Source organism: Neoarius graeffei, chromosome 5, assembly GCF_027579695.1.
Source record: "Neoarius graeffei isolate fNeoGra1 chromosome 5, fNeoGra1.pri, whole genome shotgun sequence".
NCBI classification, from domain to species: Eukaryota; Metazoa; Chordata; class Actinopteri; order Siluriformes; family Ariidae; genus Neoarius; species Neoarius graeffei.
Window position 1 is genome coordinate 53,579,818 of NC_083573.1, and position 19,444 is coordinate 53,599,261.

Below are 19,444 nucleotides of genomic sequence, written 5' to 3' on the forward strand. Positions count from 1 at the left end.
GTGGATTCAAGCACCCAGGATTATCCATCAACGACTCCTCCTGTCCAGTCACAACAGGTTATCCCCAGCCAGAACTGCCGTTCCAAGAGGCCAACGCTCCTCAAGACGGCGGGGATGAGAAGGGGCATCAACACCAAGAAGTGTCTCACCCTGCAGCCATGATTGATCGGCCCAGGAGGAACAGAAGGCGTCCCGACCATTATGGGGAATGGACAGAGCATTAAGATGAGTATAGCCTATATACTGTTAAATGATTTAAAAAAAAAACTCACTATTTGCAACTAGTTGGCTATATGGAACTGCAGTTAGCTGTTAAATATGGTTGTAGTGTATACTGTTGCTTATGTGATGCGAAAGATATCCTGCCAGTTCTTAAGTATAGGCAGAATGGCTACTCTTTTACCATTATTGTTATTCTGGGGAAGCCTTGAGTGAATGTTACAGGTTCGATTTCAGATAGCAGAAATAAGGCAACTCAGTTGTGGTGTTCTAGTTGCAGTTGTTATTATGTTCTAGTATGCTGGCTGAGTAATAATTCTCTTCCTAGGCACCAGAGGGTTAGAGTTATCCTGATTTCCCTGCTGCCTGCAGCACGTTGCACTACCGCTTTCCCACCCCTGACACTGCATGGGAACATCCTGAATGGACTTATTGGCACTGGACTGATGAGTTTTGTTGAAAAAAAAAAAGGAAAATTCTGTTGACTGTGTCGTATAATGTGTATTGTTTACTGTGCTGGAGTGGAAATTGTCTGTAGCCAAATTGCCATCCAGAGTGGGGGTAGTGTTATTAGAGTAAGGGGGACAGGTATGCAATCTAGGTAGTGGGCTAGGGGGAATGGTTTTGGGGTTGCGCTGATGTAAACGGAAGCACGCGATATGTTTTTTTTTTAGCGGAAGTGAAAGTGAAATGCCATGTTATGTTTCCTTTTTTTGCTTGTAAAAGACGGAGAACAATATTAAATCAGCATACTGTTAAATGAAGCCTTCCCTGTCTCGTCACCACCAAGTAGGAGTTAATACCACAGTTACCCCGCGAGTTGCTGACAGGTTTAGAGATCTTCGTGGAGATAACGAGCCATCCAGCAATCGCGGTTCCACAGAGGGAAAAGGTAACAGTACGCCAAAGAATCACTTAATTAAATATAAATAAAATTTAAAAAATAAAATATAATAAAACGTGAAATACTATCCATAATATCCAAATGGATGAAAATATCTTATCAACCGATGACAAGAAAATGAAAGGAGATACAAATTAAGTTAATAATTTTAAAAAGTTTGCAAGTGCTTCTGGGTAGCCATATGTAGCGTACGTACGCATTCCCGCCGGTTCCGCTGACAGATGGTTATCCGCCATTGGTAGACTAGGCTGTGATGGGAAAAGGTGGAGGTGGCTTTGCTAATTATGATGAGTATGAATGAAGCGTGAATGAAGCGCTTCCGGCATAGATTCTGTAAACAATCTATGGCTTCCGGTCGCAGTTCTACTACGTCAGTGCCTTGAACATGCCTCTACCCAGGGCCGTTGGAGATGTTCAAAGTTGATTGGTTCCCGATTTTTCGGGAGCTTGGAAGAGTTGTAGATAGCTTGCCTGGCCAGACTAAGCTCGCAACAGGCCCTCGTGTTGCGTCACGCTTAGGATGGGCAGGCCCAGGCTAGTTACCTGCAGCAGAAAGACCAGCAGCAGCGCGAATTGTAAACTTCAGACGTGAGAGATAACAGCTGCAGCCCTGCAAGGACTAGGCTACTGCAAAGAGGTGAAGGTAAGGAAAATTATTAAATTTCGTAACGTCAGTGTTTGCACATATCCGTGTTTTACTGTTGTTGTTCACTACAATAATAAATCCGTTTTATTGCGCTTTCTTAAAAGTGCGTTGCACAGCAATAAGTAGCCTAACTTAATATTTTTGGGAAATGGGTAAAATAACCGACAGTGTTAAACCTTCTTGTAAAACTTGAATGGCCTTGTGATATGTAGAGGCTACATTCCTCTCCGTTTACTTTTTAGTATAGGCCTACTGTAGGCTATCATCATGAAAAGGAGCAAGAAGGACATTATGTCCTTTTTTGCCCCTGTTGGCAAAAAGCAACATAGAGAGAGTAAGGAAGATGAAGATTATGAAAGAGGAGAGAGAGCCAGAGGTGGAGAGAGAGCCAGAGGTGGTGGTTGGAGAGGTGGAAAGTGAGGCATCTGAAAGGCAATCTGAGAGTGAGGATGAAGACATTCAGGATCAGATTGAGGGACAGAATGAGGGACAACCCAACAAGTCATTGGGACAACCAGATTCACCATGCATATCAAGTACAGCACCATCAGGTTTGTGATGTTGAACAAATGTGTGCGTGTGTGAGCAGTGTCGACCTACAATTCATATAGCCTACCTTGAAAGTGTAAAGTCTGAATAATAATTTATAAATATAAAATAAAAATAATAGATATAATAATAGCCCTGTGATGACCTGGCGACTTGTCCAGGGTGTACCTCGCCTTTTGCCCGTAGTCAGCTGGGATAGGCTCCAGCTTGCCTGCAACCCTGTAGAACAGGATAAAGTGGCTAGAGATCATGAGATGAGACAATGAGATATAATAATAAATTAATAAATGAATAATGATAAATAAATGTTCTCAGTCGCACTCTCATATTTACTGTATTCATCTTTCTCCAGATATCAGCAAGTGCTTGGACAACACTCCAGTGCAGCCACATCTGAAGAAAAGGTTCATTGTATGCAAAAATAGAAATCTTATTTTACAAAAAAGAGAAACATGGTTTTAAGATTCATTGAGCACAATTTATTTTATGTTTAGGCTATTGAGACAGAATGTTTATCTCATTGTATTTATGCTCAATGTATTTTGTTTTGGTTTTAAATAAACTAAACAAAACATTTTGAACGCTTAAATGTTTTGTCCTTATATGTGCCCCCCTGAAAAAACACTGGCCCCACCTCGGCCCCCCTAGTAATTTTGGTCTAGAACCGCCACTGCAAACAGGTGCCATTAATACAGGTAACGAGTGGAGGACAGAGGAGCCTCTTAAAGAAGAAGTTACAGGTCTGTGAGAGCCAGAAATCTTGCTTGTTTGTAGGTGACCAAATACTTATTTTACCGAGGAATTTACCAATTAATTCATTAAAAATCCAACAATGTGATTTCCTGGATTCTTTCCACCCATTCTGTCTCTCAAGTGTACCTATGATGAAAATTACAGGCCTCTCTCATCTTTTTAAGTGGGAGAACTTGCACAATTGGTGGCTGACTAAAAACTTTTTTGCCCCACTGTACTGTGTGTAATGTTACAGTGGCCAACAATATTAAATATACTTGTTAAATAAAACCTCTGCCTTGTTTTTAACGAATACTTAGGCCTACTACACTACTGTATTTTAATGTTGGTCATTATGGTGGTACTTGGAGAGCCAAGTATTTTCTGAGGTGGTACTTGGTGAAAAACGTTTGAGAACCACTGAATTACAGCATCATGGCTGCGTAGAAGAAGGGTCCGGGTACTGAACTGGCCAGCCTGCAGTCCAGATCTTTCACCCATAGAAAACATTTGGCGCATCATAAAACAGAAGATATGACAAAAAAGACCTAAGACAGTTGAGCAACTAGAATCCTACATTAGACAAGAATGGGTTAACATTCCTATCCCTAAACTTGAGCAACTTGTCTCCTCAGTCTCCAGACGTTGACAGACTGTTGTAAAGAGAAAAGGGGATGTCTCACAGTGGTAAACATGGCCTTGTCCCAACTTTTTTGAGATGTGTTGTTGTCACGAAATTTAAAATCACCTAATTTTTCTCTTTAAATGATACATTTTCTCAGTTTAAACATTTGATATGTCATCTATGTTCTATTCTGAATAAAATATGGAATTTTGAAACTTCCACATCATTGCATTCCGTTTTTATTTACAATTTGTACTTTGTCCCAACTTTTTTGGAATCGGGGTTGTATAAACCTGGAAGAGACGCTGCATATCTAATGTCATCCTTAAAGTACATTGCAAAATCACTATCTGTGATATGTAGAATCCGTTGTTTCCTTCACCCCCAAAATAATAAATTATAAAAAGCATAGATCACCAAATAATGTTTGTTAAATTTAAATCGCATACTTACTTGTAAGTAAGTAAGTAAGTAAATAAATAAATAATAGTGAGACCGTCAATGACGGCGTAGCTCACTCCGGCCCTGTCTAGTCCAGAAGGAACTCTAAAATGGGCCACCTTGCGCAATAAATGTTGCAAACTATAGACAAGCTATATATAGAAGCTATTTACACCCAAGGAATACTGACCTATTTGCCAGAAAGAATCCAAATCAGTGAGGAATTGACCAAGAAGCAGCGATTTTTGTTGCACTGCTCATTAAGAGTTAATTAGTCCATAACTTCATTAATAATTGTAATTAAGCACATCTGGATAGAAGTTATATGCACTCGAGGTACCCCTACCTTCAGGCCAGAAAGAATCTAAATTGGTGAAGAATTGAGGGAGAAGAAGAGATTTGTGTGGAAGCTGCTCGTTAGGGCTTAATTACTCCATATCTTCATTATTAATTGCAATTATGCAAATTTGGGTCGAAGCCATATACACCCCAGGCAGACCTACCTTTCTGCCAAAAAGAATAAAAATTGGTGAAGAATTGAGAGAGAAGAAGCGATTTTCGTGAAATGTGGACGATGCCAAACAGATGACGGACAACACATGATGGCATAAATTCATCACCTGTTAGCCGGATGAGATAATAATAATAATAATAATAATAATAATAATAATAATAATAATACCTCCTTTTAACAAATAAATCTTAAAAGGAAATAAAAAAAGAGGTTATCTGAGGAGGTATTTTCAGGAAGGTAATTTCAGATGGTTTAGCCCCCCCCCCCCCCCCCCCCCCCACACACACACACACACACACACTTAAAAAAAAAAAAAACACCATAACTTCCACTGAACATAATTTTGTTCTAGGAATCTGAAATTAAGAGACACTACCAGATTGAAGACTATGGCTAGGGGTCAATGTATAAAAAGTCCTGGAGGTCAGTGCTTCTCACACTTCAAGTCAAAAGAAAAATCTTGAAATCAATTCAGTGACTAGAATAATAGGACAATAATCAACTCACACAAGTAATGTGACCTTGCTTTCTTGCTCCTTTCAAAATTACAGTGGTACTTTTCCAAATAGTGTAGTGTCTACAAATTGCTAGCATAAATCCCTTTAAAGCAAACATTATAATAGCGTCATACCATACATAAAAATATAGGTCTATGCCCTGAAAGGGAAAGTGAGATAGCTTGATCATGAGCCAAGGATATTTAACTGACGTTGTGGTGTTTCAGTAAAAAGCAAAAAAATGGGTTAATTTGAATATTAAATCAGCAGATTACAAGAATTTCATTCCATAAAGTCTAATCACCTGAAAGTGAGGAACAAGTGAAGTGTATAAATAAAAGCTATCCAAAAATGAATCTTGTTACACACATAACTATGGACTGAGACAAATAAAACTAAATAAATTTTTCTTTGATTTTCTGATAAGCTCTTCCTGATAAAGACTTTACCCTGACCCTTAACGGAGTTCAAACACAATGTGCACTCCTTTGGTTATCCATCAAGTTAGCTAATTTCCACTAGATAAAGCTTTGTCTTCCGAGTGACTAAATGTGCCATGATGCAGGATTCATGCTCATGCGGACAAAGTCGAAGCTCCCTGGAAACCAAAGACAAGCCCTATCTATGTATTCATTGCACTGACCACCTTAAAACATGTTTGCTGCCAGACACATACAAATCAACCCTGGGAAACCTGCTCCATGTGCCAGGGTCACTCTTTGGGCCTGTGACCAAAGAAGCCCTGGAGAGTAGAGCACAATTTTTTGAAAATAGAAACCAGCACAATCAAAAGCATCAGCCATGTGACAGCCTTCACTCTGCCTTGTGCAAACTCTAACTGGACATAGTCACGCTCTCAGGTCCCAAGGTAAACTCATAGGCCATGATCCAATCCCCAGCACCACCAACACTACTACCACTAAAGAGTCCTCTGGAGCCAGGATGCCATAAAGTACAGGGTTTATAACTGAGTAGTTTTAGAGACAAAAATAAAGTGCAGCAACTATCTCAAACCTATATTTCCAAGATGGTCAAATACAGAATGTTGCAATGTTACAAATGTTGCAGTGGTACAAATTTCAGTTCTGCCATCGCTCCCCAAATAAACAGCCACAAGAATGTGTTATGTCAGTGAAACTACAAGATGTATATTTGCATGTCCACATTACTCGAGAGTATAGGTGCCCTTTGGAGCTTGACTTCCAAAGGGGACACATTCCAATTCAATGTCCTACCCTTCAGCCTCTGGCGAGCAACATGGGCATGCTTGAAGTTCACCTTGTCACATCTGATGGCCAGAGGCATAAAGACACAGCCATATTTGGATGATCAGTTCCTATGCGGCCCGACCAAGGAACAGGCCACCTGGGACACATGCACCATCTTCACACACTTTAAAGTTCTCGGGCTCATAGGGAATTCTGAAATAAAAGCTCACAAAACCCGAAACAAATCACAAAATTCATTGGTGTAAAGCCAGATTCATCAAGGATGCTAGCCACCCTGTCACTGTAACATATGACACAGATTATCATGTCCGCCAATCAAATTTGTGTGCTCACTATTGGCCGTTTTCCACTGCATGGTACCAGCTCAACTCAGCTCGACTCTACTCCCTTTTGGTATCAGGTACTTCATTTTCCACTATAGTTAAACGTAGCTGGTTGTCATAGCAACACTGCATGAAACTGCTGTGATGTCATGTTCAACGCAACACACACGGGAACAATGGAGGATATCGAAGAGATGTTGATTCTCGATACGTAGCTGTTTTGTCACAGCATACAGACAAAATTCACCTTTGATCCGTTGCCTTTGTCATCTCTGCCACTCATTCTGTTGGCGTGAAATAAAAAATACAACATCCCATCCATAACCACTTATCCTGTGCAGGGTCGCAAGCAAGCTGGAGCCTATCCCTGCTGACTACGGGTGAGAGGCAGGGTACACCCTGGACAAGTCGCCAGGTCATCGCAGAGCAAACAACCATTCACACTCACACCTAGGGTCAATTTAGAGTCACCAATTAGCCTAACCTGCATGTCTTTGGACTGTGGGGGAAACCGGAGCACCCTGAGGAAACCCATGCAGACACGGGGAGAACATGCAAACTCCGCACAGAAAGGCCCCTGTCGGCCCATGGGCTTGAACCCAGAACCTTCTTGCTGTGAGGCGACAGTGCTAACCACTACACCACCGTACCACCTTTATAACATCCCAAACAGAGCCAAATATTCTTTGCTTTCCATTGTGCCTTCAAATCTTGAGTAATGTTTATGACAACTAACAAGCAAGGAGATGCTCACTATAGGAAGACCATTCAGAAGGAGAGATCAGCGCACTGAAGTGCACAAGGAGTGACAACCAACAAATCCATAAAAAAAGTTCAAATACATTACCCATCATCCACAGAAGTTTCAATACATTTATTTCAAATGTGTCTACGGAATGCAGAAGTACTCTGAACAATGTTGGTGCATTAGCATGCCAAATACAGTACATCCAACTGCTGTCTTGTAGAACAGTACAGATTGCAATTGGAATGCAACTGTTAGCTTGTTCAGGACATCCCATTTCACACAATAATGATGCAGTGACAATGATTCTCTTCTTCTTCTTCATTCAGCTGCTCAAGTTAGGGGTCCCCATTGCGGATCATCATGAGCCGCATATTTGATTTGGCATAGGCTTTCTTACACCAGATGCCCTTTCTGACGCAACCGTCCCCAATCTATCCAGACTTGGGACCGTCACTAAGTATGCACTGGCTTGTGCAACCCCAGTGGCTGAGTATTTTCATCACAGTGATAGTGATTCTCTCTGACTAATAAATAGTCTATTGTCCATATAATAAATCTGCATTGTTTTCACGTCATCTTTTGGTATTACATCAGCTCGCTTGGAACCTCGATGGAGGTGATACCAAAAAAAGTACCAAGTTCCAGGTACTATGTAGAATTTTTGCCTGATGGAAAAAAAAAAGAGTCAAGTTGAGCCTGTCCCATGCAGTGAAAAAGGACTAGATGTGTGGTACTAGCTCTTGTCAAATATTCTAGAATTGTTAACTGCAACTGCAGCGCTATGGTTGTCTGTGTCTATGTGTCAGCCCTGTGATGACCTGGCAACTTGTCCAGGGTGTACCCCGCCTTTCTCCCGTAGTCAGCTGGGATAGGCTCCAGTTTGCCTGCGACCCTGTAGAACAGGATAAGCGGCTAGAGATAATGAGATGAGATGAGAACTGCAGCGCTAGTCTCTGTAGGCCTGTTGCAATTAAGACATGGGTTGTTTTACAATCAGGGTACGCAAGCTAAAAATCACATTTAACACTTCTTATCTTCAATATCAAAAGGCTTGACTAAATAAACTTGGTTGTTTATTGTAGCCCTGTGATCGCTCTATTTACCATGCAAAAAAAAATTTGGTGATAACGTGATTTTTGGTGAATGTATGGCAATATGTCATATTTAGCAAAATTACTCGTGTCATTTAGAAAAAGTGCTTTTTTGACCACAGGTAGCTCCAAAAGGGATGCACTTAAATCATTCTTTATACCATAAAACAAATATTTGGTTCCATATCATTGGAAACATAGTTAAGTTTTAATGTTGAATGCCAGTAAGTTTTCAGACTATTTTGATCAAATTAGTATGTAATTGTGTCAAAAAAATGTCCTCTCCAAGACAGCTAATTTTTCAATATAAAATAACATATCTAAAATGATTATTTTCATCCTAAAATGTGTTCAAGATATTGGGACATAAATATTAGAGACAACTAACACAAAGCTTACAGCCTTATATTTAAAAGTACTATGGAAGTAGTGGATTCTGAATCATCAAAAAAAAGTCCTCTCCGAGAATCACTTCATTTGTTTCTCCCAGCCCTGCTTAAAGCTACACTTAATCTTCTTTATCTTATAGCAGATTACACAAAACTACCATACACATATGTCAAAAAATTACCTGAAATCTGTTCTTTAACTTGTCCTTCACTTAAAAACTAGTACAAGAACCAGTTTGAATCAATTTGAATTTTGGACCCCTGTGACACAAACTTTGTAAAACAGCCCACATTTCAGAAGTGGATTATCAGCCTGCAACTAAACCCCATATACCATAGAGATAGACACATCCACATTTCAACGTGAGCAGCACAAGCTGGAGGCATGAGGCTGAATAGACAGTGTGAAGCCACAGGTTGTGACATGCATGAGCACAGGCACAAAAAAGTTATCCAGATGATTCTCACTGCCCCTACTGGTTATGTTTTGTTCTCAGAAGCACAGATAGAACCTAACTACTGGTTCGCAGCTTGCAGGGGAGTTTCCATATTTCTCCATTCTTGAAGAGTGAATTATGATACTTTCACCTCTGTGGTTTACAGACTGTCTCTAATCTCTTTGGCTATTTTATGTTTTCCTTCATAGAGCTAATGATTTTTCTGTCAACAGCTGCTGTGGTCTTCTTTGGAATGCATACACCTTCAGTGGTTTCATCTTTTACTAAAGATAATCAATGTTATATAGTCTTCATTTTGGCTTTAACTAATCCTATATAATCAGTGATTTTTTTTATCATGCACATCTGTTCACTTGAAATATAAATGTCATTATATGCAATCAAAAATAGATATTTTGTGATTACTAATTAAATAATATTGGTTGGCGTTGAGTGGTATATCAGACATATTCCATTCAGCTAGCATGATATTGAACAAGTCGAAGACGAGTTCAATATCATGCTAGCTGAAAGGAATATATCTGATATACCATGAAAAAAGCCAGCCAATATATACACACACATACACATACATACACATTCCCTTCGGGTGTTCAATGCATCTTTCAAAAGAAAGAAAGCACACTTGTGAAATTCTTCTCTGCATTTAACCCATCTGAAGCAGTGAACACACACATGCACACACAGAGCAGTGGGCAGCCATGCTAACAGCACCCGGGAAGCAATTGGGAGTTAGGTGCCTTGCTCAAGGGCGCCTCAGCCATCCCATATTAACCTAACCACATGTCTTTAGACTGTGGGTGAAACCAGAGCACACCCATGCAGACATGGGGAGAACATACAAACTCCGCACAGAAAGGCCCTCGCTGGCTCTGGACTCGAACCCAGAACCTTCTTGCTGTGAGGTGACCATGCTAACCACTTACACCACTTATGACCGTACTAACCACTTACACCACCATGCAGCTCATGTCATCAATTTTGAATTTTTCTCTTTCAAAATTCTCTCAAAATCTTCCATATTTAACAAAGCAAACATGGTGGCCATGTTTGTTTACAAACTGTCACAGTCGCTCACTAGTGTGGACATTTTACAGTACGTCTCTGATGTGTGACGTCATGTTGTCTTGACAACCATGCAATATCATAAACCATACTCAACGCTCATTCTCCATTGGGTAGAGTGGCGTAATACACACTCTAAAAAATAATGGGGCCAGTACCGGTTCTTCAGGGTGATGCCATAGAAGAACCTTTTTCAGGGCTTCAAAGAACCATTCATGCAGCAGTTCTTTAAAGAACCATTTAAACCATTTGTTTGAGCAGTGAAGACAGATTGTGTAAACATAGCCTATGTGCATTGACCAGCAAATGGTAAGAGAATGCCAGGCTCTGAAGAACCATTTCCAATGTGAAGAACCTTTTGCATAATGTAATGGTTCATCACAGAGTTTTGACTCTCCATGGAACCATCCAGAGATTTGAAGAACCACTGAAACACCTTTATTTTTTAGAGTGCATGTAGGATAAGCGATATGATAACAATATTGCATGCTATCAAACCAAATGAATGAAACCTGCTAGAAGGGAATAGAATACGTGTTTTTATTCCATGGAAAAAGTGTCCTGTATGTATAATAATTTCTAATATCTAATAGGATAGTCTCTTGAGGCACAAAAAAGAAATACAATAAAAAACAGAATAAGAAATAAATATTTGTTACTTGGTTCCTATGACTGTAGACTACGTTCAGACTGCACCCTGTAACGACCCATATCCGATTTTTTTGCCCATATGCAACCTGTATCCGATTTGTTATTGACAATCTGAACGACACAGATCCGATTTTTTCACATGCGACCCAGGCCACTTGGATATGTGGTCCTAAATCCGATGCATATCTGATATTTTCACATGCGACTGCAGTCTGACCGGACAGGTCACATTCATGCGACCTACACGTCATCAACAAGAGACAAACGTCACTATTCTGCGTTGGCTAATCCCGCCTCTTTGGTGGAAAACAACAACATTTGTACGGTTTTCAGAATTTAAATAGACTTTTATAGAATTGATCAAGCTAATGGTGGATTTGGTAGGGACCTGGATGTTGATCTGTTAGCCTGATTAAATAAAACAGTTTCTATAACTGATTTATAACTTAAACCATCCTGTATTACAAGATTATAAGATTGTTCTGGAAATTTCCAGTAATTTGACACCTTCGGTCTCATTAGTCTGCTGCCCACATTAATCAGATTATTGTGTGAGTTCCGCCGCCGCCACAAAAACCACATCGCCAGGTCTCGCCTCATCTCCATAGCAAACTGCACTGGTGTTTATGCACCTTGAGCCAGCGCTGAGAGAAGTTGCAGAATTCAGCTGGCTATAAACAATCTAAATAAATATCTATAAAAATGTAGAAAAAGTTTATTAATATGATGAAATAAATATGTGCAAATTATTAAGCCTGAATTAAGAGTTTGGTAATACAGCGGCCGTATCCCAAATGACTGCCTACTGAAGCTCGAGTGCACTATATAGAGTTTAAAAATCCATTACTTCCTAGTAATATGTAGTGCACTTATATAGAAATTAGAGAGACATTTAGGAGTCAACCCTCGTTACCAGGCTACACGTTTTCATTTCAGTTCAGAAACAAAAACACACACGAGACCTCACACTTTAACACTAACCAGATAATTAAACAAACAAAAAAAAATCATTAAACATGAAGAGTGCACTTTTTTTTGTTTACGTATTACGTAGATGTGCTTGTTACGTGTCAATTTGCGCATGCGGGACACTTTTGGGTCGTTTTCCGTTCATATTGGAGATCGCATACAAGTCTCATATAATTGGTAATGTGAACGGCCTAACAAAAAAATCGGATTTCACAACAAATCGGATATGGGTCGTTTCAGGTTGCAGTCTGAACGTAGCCATCAGTGTGTTGTTGTTGTTGTTGTTGTTGTTTTAAATACCGGTCTACTACTATTACACTGTTTGGTAAATATTGGCTTTGCAAAACTTTCAATGGTGTTTCAAGCAGATTTTTTTTTCATAGTAGCCCAAAAGGAATATCAGGTTAAAAAAAAAAATAGCAGTCAAAGAAGCATGTGCATATCACTTAGAAGTTCTACCTTGGTCCTATGAGTTAATCATAAACTTCTCAGCAATAGTTGCTGAGGCAGACTTTACAGTAACATGCATTGCAACACCAGCTTGAATTCAGTCCAGCTAAGACTCATCAAATCATGTGTTCCTGTGATACAGAATGGTGTGTTGCAGGAACAGGCTGGCTTTGCCACCGCCTCCTAAAAGTCTCAGTGAACAAAACAAGGAGCACATGACTGCAGAGGAATGCATGACTTAACAGCAACTGAATTAAGTCGAGTTTAGCAAACAAAGCAATCTAGAAGCCTGGAATAACTCGGAGTACTATTATTGTCTTTATTACAGCTGGTCTATTTAGAACATAAGTGATCATCGGCTTCATTAAAAAATGAAAGTGACTATTCTTACAACGAGACGACGATTTGCGCATGCGCTACCGGAACTTACGTTCATGTCATAAGACTAGACAAACTACCGGACTATTCGTCGTAAGAATAGCCACAGACTTTAAAAAAAATGAGTAAGATGAGAATTAAAAGATGAGTAAGCTGCCTGGGTAAAGAGGAATTACAATTAGCTTTATTATGAATCTCTATGTTGCTCATCAAAAAGTTTCATCAAACATGGCTGGGATTTTCTGAGGCATGTAAACAGTAAACATTCCAGCTCTCCATGTTTATGGAAACCTGTGCATGACCTTGAAGAGAAGAATTGTAAATGATCTAACATTTTTGCACATATAGGACAGCAACTTTTACGACAACAACTTTGGCTGTTTATTAAAAGGGTGATGCAAAGCGCACATCTGGATTTTAAACCATAAACACAAAGAGGCATTAGGTGAATTAAAAAGAAGAGTTCCTGGGTTTATGAAGAAGATGGGCTACAGGCATTAGTAGGCTACATAATAATAATAATAATAATAATAATAATAATAATAATAAGCAGTACAATTTCTCTCAATAGAAATACAGTCCAAATAAACATGGTGAGGTTTGAAATGTCAGTGAGTGAGCAGAGCAGAGCAGAGCAGTGTTTCTATCTACCTCGATATCCGGCAGGTCCTTACTCAGCATTCTGGCCATTTTTTTTTTTTTTTGTCGCAGAATCAAAACATATCAGGGAAGATCAGATCAAATAAAAAGGCAGATAACAGTGCAGTGGTCCAGCCAGCTGTGTAGCGGTGCTGAAGCGGCACGACTCCAGTCCATACACCAACACCACGTCCTTCCTTCCTTCCTTCCTTCCTTCTCACTCACTCACTTTCCCGAAGGCGTCCTTTTGTGGTCCAGAGAGCCTGGAAATGAGCCAAAACGAGCACTGTTAAATCACCCGAATAACGGACAAAGGTTCCAAGCAGGGGAGAGGTCCTGTAGTCCCAGCTGAGACTCAGCAAACTTCAGCAGCAAACTTTGCACTGTTGTTCCACAGAGTGGTGATGCGTGTGAACACTGACAGCTCCACATCCTCAGCATGACTGAGTCTGACACAGCTTTCATCTCTGTGAGGGTCTTTTTTTTTTTTTTACGCACAGGATAAAAAAAATAATAATAATAAAAACAGCTACTGTGATAGTGAAATGTGCTGAAAATCCAAACTACCCAGTCTAGCCGAAGCAGTCTGTATGACAACAATATTCAATTGTTAGATAGATGGATGTATAATTGAATAGGTATTGAGAACATACAGTTAGGTCCATATATATTTGGACACTGACACAAATTTTGTTTTTTTTACCTGTTTACTGAAACATATTCAGGTTATAGTTATATAATGGACATGGACATACGTAAAGTCCAGACTTTCAGCTTTCATTTGAGGGTATCCACATTAAAATTGGATGAAGGGTTTAGGAGTTTCAGCTCCTTAACATGTGCCACCCTGTTTTTAAAGGGACCAAAAGTAATTGGACAATTGACTCAAAGGCTATTTCATGGGCAGGTGTGGGCAATTCCTTTGTTATGTCATTCTCAATTAAGCAGATAAAAGACCTGGAGTTGATTTGAGGTGTGGTGCTTGCATTTGGAAGATTTTGCTGTGAAGAAAGCATGCGGTCAAAGGAGCTCTCCATGCAGGTGAAACAAGCCATCCTTAAACTGCGAAAACAGAAAAAAAAAATCCGAGAAATTGCTACAATATTAGGAGTGGCAAAATCTACAGTTTGGTACATCCTGAGAAAGAAAGAAAGCACTGGTGAACTCATCGATGCAAAAAGACCTGGATGCCCACAGAAGACAACAGTGGTGGATGATCACAGAATAATTTCCATGGTGAAGAGAAACCCCTTCAGAACAACCAACCAAGTGAACAACACTCTCCAGGAGGTAGGCGTATCAATATCCAAATCTACCATAAAGAGAAGACTGCATGAAAGTAAATACAGAGGGTTCACTGCATGGTGCAAGCCACTCATAAGCCTCAAGAATAAAAAGGCTAGATTGGACTTTGCTAAAAAACATCTAAAAAAAGCCAGCACAGTTCTGGAAGAATATTCTTTGGACAGATGAAACCAAGATCAACCTCTATCAGAATGATGGAAAGAAAAAAGTATGGTGAAGGCGTGGTACAGCTCATGATCCAATGCATACCACATCATCTGTAAAACACGGTGGAGGCAGTGTGATGGCTTGGGCATGCATGGCTGCCAGTGGCACTGGGTCACTAGTGTTTATTGATGATGTGACACAAGACAGAAGCAGCCGGATGAATTCTGAGGTGTTCAGAGACATACTGTGTGCTCAAATCCAGCCAAATGCAGCCAAACTGATTGGTCAGCATTTCATAATACAGATGGACAATGACCCAAAACATAAAACCAAAGCAACCCAGGAGTTTATTAAAGCAAAGAAGTGGAATATTCTTGAATGGCCAAGTCAGTCACCTGATCTCAACCCAATTGAGCATGCATTTCACTTGTTAAAGACTAAACTTCAGACAGAAAGGCCCACAAACAAACAACAACTGAAAACTGGTGCAGTAAAGGCCTGTCAGAGCATTAAAAAGGAGGAAACACAGCATCTGGTGATGTCCATGAGTTCAAGACTTCAGGCAGTCATTGCCAACAAAGGGTTTTCAACCAAGTATTAGAAATGAACATTTTATTTACAATTATTTAATTTGTCCAATTACTTTTGAGCCCCTGAAATGAAGGGATTGTGTTTAAAAAATGCTTTAGTTCCTCACATTTTTATGCAATCATTTTGTTCAACCCACTGAATTAAAGCTGAAAGTCTGAACTTCAACTGCATCTGAATTGTTTTGTTCAAAATTCATTGTGGTAATGTACAGAACCAAAATTAGAAAAATGTTGTCTCTGTCCAAATATTTATGGACCTAACTGTAAATGTTTTCTGGTTTGCTTGTTATTGTGGGTCTTGAGCAAGTGACAGGTTTTTGAAATTCATTTCACTTGTTCCCCCCCATTTATACACCTCTCAGAACATAAAGTACATTATTATACATACAGGACAGTTTTGTGGGCGGCATGGTGGTGTAGTGGTTAGCACTGTCGCCTCACAGCAAGAAGGTCCTGGGTCCGAGCCCAGCGGCAGACAAGGGCCTTTCTGTGTGGAGTTTGCATGTTATCCCCATGTCCGTGTGGGGTTCTTCCAGGTGCTCCGGTTTCCCCGACAGTCCAAAGACATACAGGTTAGGCTCATTGGTGGCTCTAAATTGACTGTAGGTGTGAGTGTGAATGGTTGTCTGTGTCAGCCCTGCAATGACCTGGCAACTTGTCCAGGGTGTACCCCGACTCTCGCCCATAGTCAGCTGGGATAGGCTCCAGCTTGCCTGCAACCCTGTAGGACAGGATAAGCGGCTACAGATAATGGATGGATGGATGGATGGATGGATGGATGGACACTTTTGTATCATAAAAACATGTTATATTCCCTTCTAGCAGGTTTCATTAATTTGGTTTGATAGCATGCAATATTGTTAGCATATCGCTTATCCTCCGTGTATTACATCACTCTATCCAATGGAGAATGAGCGTTGAATATGGTTTACGATATTGCATGGTTGTCAAGACAACAGGACGTCACACGTCAGAGCTGATACGAATATCCAATGAGAACATTTTCTGCTGTGCATGTGCAGAAGCATTTCTTTGTTCGCTGGTAAAGAGCACATGCTGAACACCTGAAAGGCTACCAAAACGTAATTAGATATTCTTCACGCATATTTAGTTAGATGTTGCCCCTTAGAGTAACCTACTTCCTTTGGAGCCACTAAGCTGGACACTGCAGTAAGGTCTGTGCAGTTCAATACTTTTGTCAACCAAAACTTGTATTTTCTACTTCGCAGTCCACCTTAATTCTCTGGTGTAATGTATGCTGGTGAATTCGGGATTTGTTAGGAATTAAAGTATGTAGCCTCGAGTTAGCATATTTAGTGTTGTTTATTAAACTTAAAGCCTGGGGGGGGGGGGGGGGGGGACATTTAAAGATATTTCCTGTTACAGGTTTTCACTTGTGGTTTACAAATATAAAATTGTTTAAAAATCTTCATTAAAAATATGGGTGTGTACCTGTATGAGGATTAAACTTATTTCATTCCTTCATGAGAATGGATCTGTTTTGTTGAGTCAGGTTTTGAATAAACTAACATACAGTTCATATGTTACAAGTTTTGATAATAAATAAAAATTAAACATGTAGGCCTGGGTATTTTATTTTTGTTCTGCTCTCCCCTCCTCATTCCATTTTTTTAAATTTAAAAACTACTCTGTGTTTTTGTTGTTGTTGTTGTTTGTTTGTTTGTTTGTTTGTTTGTTTGTTTGTTTTTCCCCCTAAATGAAGCACTTCACAAAAAAAAGCAGGAAAAAAATGCAAGGTAAAACAGGACTTACGCAAAACCACAGATTTGTTTATTTGGCTAACTCTTTCATTTAAAAATTGCATACATGAATATAATAAATATAGAGTTTAAATATAATAAAATCAACCCTTGTACAAAATACAATCATGTCTCTTTATGTGTATGTCCATTTATACTTTTCCAGTTAAAAAAAATCCAATTCCAATCTTCTCTTTTCCATTTCTTTCAGGATCATATTAGTTTTTTCCCAATATCAGGTCCCTTTTTACTGGTATCAGCCCGATACCAATCCTGGGTATCAGATTAATGCTATCACTAGTTCATTGAAATAAAGTTCATTGACCATCACTGGCTATTATGGTCTCTATGATTATGGTAGAAGGTTGGGTGTTTTTTGTTTTTGTTTTTTTTTGTTGTTTGTTTAATGTACAAGTCTACAGCATCCAGAAAGTATCATTTGCAATTTATACCAAATGATAATTAGTTTATCTATTAATAATAATAACTTGTTTTATATAGTCAATTTTACTTTGCAAGGAGCAGTACTGTGATGGCAGTTATGGCCCTTTTCCACTACCCTTTTTCAGCTCACTTCAGCTCGCTTCAGCTCACTTCAGCCCGACACGGCTCGCGTTTCGACTACCAAAAACCAGCACGACTCAGCTCGTTTCAGCCCTGCTTAGCCCCTAAAACTCGCACCGTTTTGGGGTAGGGCTGAAGCGAGCCAAACCGTGCTGACTGAGGCTGGGGGCGTGAGCAGACACTCCCCTGTGCACTGATTGGTGAGGAGGAGTGTCCTCACATGCCCACACACGCCCCGCGAGCGCGCTGGGATCTGTAAACACCGCAAACCCGGAAGAAGAATAATTACGAATTACGAGAATTTCTGAAGCCTTATGCGCCTCGCCTCATCTATACGCTCTTGCCAGTATCTGTTGGCGTTGTCAAGCCACAGCACCAAGACCAGCAACACTAACGACTCCATGTCCTCCATGTTTATTGTTTACTATTCGGGTCGTGAGACTACCGCTTAAAAGCTCACTGAATCAGTGACATACAGAGCATCGTGCACGAGTTCGCGGAGCGCAAGGCTCGCCGTATGCCCTTCAAATAATGCGCGCAGTAGGCTATTGATGTTTTGTTATGAGCCATGTACAGTATGTCGCCTAATGTTTTTTTGTTTCTGAGTTACATGCTCATTTGAAGGACTTAATGTACAAAATAACATAGTTGCACCCCGTAGTGTTGAAATTGGTAAACACAGTGCATTCAGTGAGGTTTGCACCGCCCTCCTTTTATTTCTGACTCTTCCTGTCACCACTCTGAGCGCTCATTCGTATGCCCTTCAAATAATGTGCGCAGTATAGGCTATTGATGTTTTATTATGAGCCATGTACAGTATCCTAATGTTTTTTGTTTCTGAGTTACATGTTCGTTTGAAGGACTTGATGTACTAAATAACATAGTTGCACCCGGTAGTGTTGAAATTGGTAAACACCGCAGTTGCGGACATTTTGTAGCCTAAAATGATGTTATGATAAGCTTTAATAAAGGGTCCGGTCATTTGCCCCGCCCCCGGCCCGGCTCTGACTTGTTCTGCCACTGTCACTGATGTCACTGTTTGCGCTGCTTAACGACATCACATGACGTCCACCCACTTTCGCTAACTCCACCCAATGTGTCCACCCACTTCCAGCCAGCACGGTTCAGCGCGGTTGTAGTCGAAATGCAACTCCAACAGCCCCGCTCAGCTCGACTCAGCACGGCACGGCTCAGCCGCGTTTGTAGTGGAAAAGCGGCATTAGTGTTGCTATCTCCTGGGTCTCTGGTTCAACCCTGGGCTTGGGTGGAGTTTCTGTGCATGGTCACTCTAAAAAGTAATTCAGGAGCCCTATTACCACCACTTACTTAAATGCATGGTTATGCGTGCATAATAATTCTATTTTACATTACAGGCATTTAGCAGACGCTCTTATCCAGAGCAACATACAGCAATTTTATTAACTAATCTGCATGTCTTTGAAGTGGGATGAAACCCAGGTAGAACATGCAAACTCCACACAGAAAGGCCCCCGTTGGCCGCGAGGTATGAACCCAGAACCTTTTTTCTGTGAGGCAGCAGTGCTAAATACCACACCACCAC

At 40.2% G+C, this 19,444-nt stretch overlaps 1 protein-coding gene across 3 annotated transcripts in view; it reads right to left on the reverse strand.

Annotated features, from left to right (window-relative positions):
- dpyda.1 (dihydropyrimidine dehydrogenase a, tandem duplicate 1) overlaps positions 1–13,944 on the reverse strand; it is a 326,140-nt gene extending 312,196 nt beyond the window's left edge. For all 3 annotated transcript variants that reach the window (XR_009654732.1, XM_060922033.1, XM_060922034.1), the window contains exon 1: positions 13,530–13,944. Coding sequence is in view for 2 of the 3 variants with exons in the window: in XM_060922033.1 (XP_060778016.1) it covers positions 13,530–13,568 (39 nt within the window). In the remaining variant the exon portion in view is untranslated. The remainder of the gene's footprint in view (positions 1–13,529) is intronic.
- Positions 13,945–19,444: the final 5,500 nt, after the last annotated feature.